The sequence below is a fragment of the Monopterus albus genome, unplaced genomic scaffold (genome assembly GCF_001952655.1).
Source record: "Monopterus albus unplaced genomic scaffold, M_albus_1.0 scaffold194.1, whole genome shotgun sequence".
Classification (NCBI taxonomy): Eukaryota; Metazoa; Chordata; class Actinopteri; order Synbranchiformes; family Synbranchidae; genus Monopterus; species Monopterus albus.
The window spans coordinates 264,159-270,158 of NW_018128074.1; the positions used below are offsets into that span (position 1 = coordinate 264,159).

Below are 6,000 nucleotides of genomic sequence, written 5' to 3' on the forward strand. Positions count from 1 at the left end.
ATGACGACTTCACCGCTGATGAAGAGGAGAAGTCTGTGTGTGTCTGAAGTATATGATACATCTAAATTAATGCAGAGCTGGTTTTGCCATCTTCTGAATTTTAAGCATAGTGCTACAGGGTCAGCTGTAGCACACTGATTGGAGCTAGATGTGTGGGAGCAGTCAGTGACGGATGGACAGAGGATTATGGGTACTGACCTCAGTGATGCGTGGGTTGGTACACTTGACATTCTTGCTGGACAGGTTCAGCCAGCGGGTGGTGTAAGGGTTGATGGGAGGACAGTGGTGCCGCAGAGTACACCTTCCTTCTCCGCTGCACCAGCCACACTGGAACTTCCTCTCTGCCTTCAGACACATGCCGCAGCTGTCCCGCTGGGCTGCACACTTGTACAGGTGCACTGTGGGATGTGGGAAGCAGCATGGACACAGAGTACAGCACACAATAACTGAACAATCTACACAAGTATTTGGAGAGCATTTGTTTTGTAAGGAAAACAGACGGCTGCGAGTAAAACATCTCGACAGGCTGTTTCTTCTACCTTTTCTATTTTAATTTACACATATGATTAATACGCCATATGAATAGATATGTACTTTCTTGATTTCTGCTTATTGTAATGCAGAGAGAGAGAGATTTGTTTGTTCCTGTTTGTCAGCACGCGTCATCAGCAGCATCTTTTGTTCTTACCTTGGATATTCTCTGGGTTATCAATAATGAAGTTGCCGTTCCACACCACTGAGAAATCCACAGGCAGCTCACTGATTTTCATTCCTTCATACAGATACTAGAGGTCAAGGATGGGAAGAAAGGAGAAAAGATATAAATACATGGAATAAAAGCCGAAAAGAAACAAAAAGAGAGGTGCATTTCAGTGGGAGGTTTGGGAATTTGAATCCTCACAGGTCCTTGTCGATGCACCGCCACGTCCTTCCGTGGTTAACCTAAACTTACATCATCGTCATGAGCTGACAAAGTGAGAAATCACATGAAGTGGGCAGAAGTGAGCTTCCCTTCTGGCTTTTAGAGATGCTGTCTTTAACTGCCTCCTGTGCCTTTAATTCCAGCTTGACTTTCATTGTGCAAGTGTGTGTGAATGACTGAGAGTGTATGAGAGAGAGAGCAAGAGAGCAAAATGTGTACAGCACACATGTGGTTCCACTGGGAATATACTGCCAAAGTCGGCCCATGCTTGACTGGAGGGCAAAGCTACATATGCTGCAGTTTTCTTCAGTGTAATTACCTAGGCTGTATCTACTGTGTCTCCACACATACATACTCAAACACACAAACACAAACACTGTGGCAATGTGGTATCACACTCATCCTCTATAGATGGTAGTGTAATTACCAATGTACAGTATATGCAGTCAAATAAAAACAAAGTAAAAGGAAAAGAAAATCAGACACACAAACAGACCATGCATCACCGGTTGCACCTAATCTGACAATACGGGCAAGCATCACCTGACCTACCGAACTATTCTGGCACTGCACGCTAGAGCTGTTGAAACGGAGGGCAGTGACTCGGTGGCTGACCCCCTGGATGTGGAGGACACACTCGTAGCCTCTCTGGCCAGACTGGGGCTGTGGCAAGTTCCTGGCCTTTAGGGTGATGGGCTTCACTTCTCCTGCTGGGATCAGAATCTCCTCCGAGCGCACCAGCTGGGGACAGTCCTGGAGGAAACAAGTGCAGGGTAGACCACATGTGTTAATGCCAACACAGCTGACACCGCTTTTTGGCACTTAGGTTACCGGCATGACGAGAGGAACCACAGCTTCAGCTTGGGATCGATATTAACAATATGAATAATAAAAAGTATGATTAGTGCAGCTGAAGTGGAAATTCAACTCTGGGCTCTAATCTGAGTGTTAAACAACTCATTATCAACACTGGTATTTTGAAACTGACGAAATTGGCCTAGACTGAGAATGATTAAATAAGTGCTCAGTGTGTTACAGGAGGAGGCAGAAATTTAGAAGTCAGTGTTATTGGCAGTATAATCTGAAAGGAACATTTGCAACAAGACAACCATCAGCACAGCATGACACAAGGAAGCCTTGGTTTGTTAGTCACCTTCAGCCTTTCACATCCATAAACTATGAGCTTCTTGTGGGTGGCTGTGGTTCAGGAGGTAACGCGGGTCGTTTCCTAACTGGAGGATTAGCAGTTCGATTCCCGGTTTGTCCAGTCAACATGTTGAAGTGTCCTTGAGCAAGACACTGAACCCCCAGTTGCTCCCGGTGATGTGAATGTGTGTGTGTTTGGGAGTGTGAATGGCCGAATAATGTGAAAGTGCTTTGAGTGTGCTGTAAAGCATAGAAAGGTGCTGTACACGTTTAAGACCATTTACCATTCTCATACAGGTTTGTCTTGCAGTATCATGATATGGAAACATCTGTGCTTATAGAAAGTAAGAGGCCTATCTTTAGTCATAATACAAACAGGAAGTAAAGCATCTGATGTCATTGGTAAAGCTGTGCATGTGAGTTTCAGAAAAAAAAAGATGCATGAATTGAAAGACTGCAGGAGTGATGCCCACTGTGGTCACACCAGCTACACTGTAATGTAACACTCAGCACAGCAGTTAACACCCTTTGTTGTCCTTCAGTAAAAGGATGTGGAAATGCTGTTTGTAGCTACCACACATGATTGATTTGGCCAGAGAGATCCTGTGTCATTGTTAAGACACGCTAAGCTCAGTAACTCCAGAGATAATAGACTGTTAATTGCTACAGCAGAAGACAAGAGCTCTAAATGAAAAATGCCAATTCAGAAGAGCTTAGATGGCTGTCTTTGTGAAGATGTGCCCTGAGGCAGACACAGAGCAGGATACAGGCAGACGGAGGAGAAGGAATGTGCCGGAGAGATTGGAAGAGAGGGGGGAAGAACAGGGAAACATGGGGAAGAAAGAGAAAATTGTTCCAATAAAATTGCTTATATGCCTGGGTGTGTGTTTGTGCATGTGTCTGTTCCACCAACCTCAGAAGTGTTCACTCGTCCCTCCTGGAAAGAACAGCTGGAGGGGTCATGGGTGCACAAGTTGCGGTATTTGCACCAGTGGCAGCGGAAAGCACTGTTCACACACGACAGGCACCTGCATGGATACACACACACACACAGTGTGAGAGAGTCAGGAAAAACAGTACAGTCAAGGAGGGGCATTGACTTTGCCAGAGTGGGCAGGTGCCATGGAGGAAATGAGTTCAGATCCCAAGTGACACCTGCTGTTGTTGTTGTGCCCTTGTGGTCGGCACAGAACCCAATAGCTCCTGGGCCAAACTCTCCCTGCATACATTTTCCACTGTCATATATTAATACTGCATGTCATGTGTGTACAGGAGGATGCATATTAACCCTCATAACTGGAAAAAGAGAGAGAGAGATAGAGTGGAGGAACGTTGAGTAATGAGGACAAATAAGACACTGGCACAGCTTGATCCTGCAATTACCATTAGCCCTGCATTGTTGGAGTGTCACTGTAATTACCAGCTGTTAGGTGTGTGTGTGTGTTTGTGTGTGAGCATTTTTGCATGTACAATATGTAAATGTGTGTGTCACTGAGTGAGTACATACTTAACAAGATCCTTTGATTTCAGGTACATACTTTAAATAAAAAAGATTCACTTACAGCATCACAGCCTACTGTGCTGCAGCAGAACGGCCCTGGTCAATGGTATATTATAACATATGATACAACTGGAGTATTTTTACTAATGCACTCCCATGTACAGTAATCACCTAGTTTCAACTAGTTTACATACTGTTTGGTAGTTTAATTTGCTGAATAATAACACATTGCACGTTGTTCATTATACAGTAATGGTAGGTTTTTAAAACAACTATCCAAAAGTAACCCTAAAATACATTGACAGAGTAGAATCATACCGTATAGTATTCCTGTAAACACTACGTATGGATGGAGAGATGAGCAGATGCAATGATCAGAGACAACTGACAGCCTGTGGAGGCAACAAGACACGATACTATAGTCTCATATATAGTCTCACTTGGCTCTCCCTCTCACTTTCTCTCTCTGAATTGAGGTTGAGTTATGCATAGTTGCTCACTGTAAAATATTCATTGGTGCAAAAGCATGGCAGGGATCTCTGGCAAGCACACTACTTCACTGATTCACCTTAAGTCAAATAGTGTGCACAGGATATGTATAAGAGTGAGAGATAGAGCGAGTACAAGTGGCATCAGAGGGAGGGAGTGTGCCCTTATCAAGTGTATGCATCCTTCTTTGTGTGTTTCAATGTGTGTGGCTTTGTGTGCAAGTATGTTTGTTGTCGCTGATTAGCTGAGCTGATGTGAGAGCTGGTAATTGCTTTCTGTGCTACTCAGGGTTCTCAGGCAGCCATGTGAAGCTACAAGGCAGTGTGTGTGTATGTGTGTTTGTGTGTGAGAGAGAGAGAGAGCAAGACAGATGGAGAGAGAGAGACAGAATAACTTTGCCTGCTTTTATCTGGCAAACAAGACAGCAGCTGCAACATTTTGTTTTAATGTCGAGGGGATAGTGAAAGGACAATATTCCTGCACCTCTGCTAGCGCCACTGCTGTGATATCCTTACCACCCTGCTCTCCACTGAGTGATGCTCTTTAGTCAGCAAGGCCTCTGGATCTCTCACAAACAGAATCTACCTCAGTGGAATAGAGCAAGCATTTTCAAAGGCACTGCTAACAGATCTCCAATCCAGGGATTCAATTCCACATCACTCAATCAGGCAGAGACATGGCACAAAATACCTGCCTGTTAGGTGGAAAGCAGTGTGTTTATGCACTGCAACATGTTTGAGAAGGCTTCATTAACGCAGCAACAGAGAAACATGCTGTTACAGTGCTAAGGGGGAAGCCAAAGATCACATTTCATTAGTCTTTACAAGGGATATTTTAGGAGACATGGGCTAACTAAGGTTAAGGACAAATTGTAACTAACTCCCTGAGCATTGATCCAGTGGTTTTGGCCAGCAGGTCTGGAACACTGTTAGTGCAAATGAAGAGAGAATGAATGGGCTGAGTGAGAGATACTCACAGCTGATGGATGCTGCAGTTGTAAAACTTGACCTCTGTGCTGATGAGCATCTGACCAGTCTCCTTAGAATTGAGCCTGAGCTCAACGCCTGACCAGTCTGAAAGAGAGGAGTGATGAGCATTTATAGTACACTCATTAATTACTACAGTGCACTGTCTGCTGCTTTCTCTTTTCATTATTTCTAGAGTTAACGTCCTCATTGGTTTTCTCAGTATGTTTCAGTGCAGTAGTATTGTGGACTTTTGATGCTTAGAAAGGTTTTTATTATTACATGGTACTGTATACACACAATACAAATTAAAAGGAACATTGCATTTATGTGCAAATAAATTAGAACCAGTGAATCTGATCAGATTTTGCTTCCTTGCATTCAGCTGAGCACAGTTCTGGCTGTACTTCTGTTCTCTGTAAAAACAGGCTCTTATCTCTCCCCAGGAGAATACAGACTCCATAAATACATTTGTCTGTGTGTCTTTGTGCATGTGTATGTGTAGAGCAGAACCCAAATTTCGGATGACATTCAGTGTGTAGGAGGCTTGAACGACCCTCCGTGCCCCGTTCTCGCTACAACACCTGCTGGGAATCAGGCTCTGTTCCACACAAGTCTGTATAGCAGGCTCAAAGCTGACTTCTACCACTGCACATTTGTCTCACAGGATCTGGCAAACAAAATGGTACAAAGTTCCTGTCCACACAAAACCTCCTCTAGGATTTTGTTTTTCCTCAGTGATGTGTCTGCTATTCAAGCTTGACATCAGTCCAGTGTCCCCACAGTCTTATCCTAACCTAACCTCTCCTCCTTCTGCTTCCTTGCTCTTGTTTTAATTTCTCATCTCTCTTTTATTTCCCCATTCCCCACCTTTAATGGCATTTCCTCCTCTCCTCACTCTTTTCCCCCTCTCCTCAGGTCATCATTGCTGCATGCTAAAAGTTGATGTGCAACAGACTGAAAGGCTTGCTAGGGGG

General features: G+C 44.1%; 1 protein-coding gene across 1 annotated transcript in view; it reads right to left on the reverse strand.

Moving 5' to 3' along the window:
- Nucleotides 1-6,000, reverse strand: part of plxna2 (plexin A2) — a 160,649-nt gene that overhangs the window by 49,308 nt on the left and 105,341 nt on the right. Inside the window, exons 9-13 of the mRNA XM_020617764.1 lie at nt 5,035-5,131; nt 2,982-3,096; nt 1,475-1,675; nt 689-785; nt 199-398 (exon numbers count right to left, since the gene is read on the reverse strand). Of these exons, the coding sequence (XP_020473420.1) occupies nt 199-398; nt 689-785; nt 1,475-1,675; nt 2,982-3,096; nt 5,035-5,131 (710 nt within the window). The remainder of the gene's footprint in view (nt 1-198; nt 399-688; nt 786-1,474; nt 1,676-2,981; nt 3,097-5,034; nt 5,132-6,000) is intronic.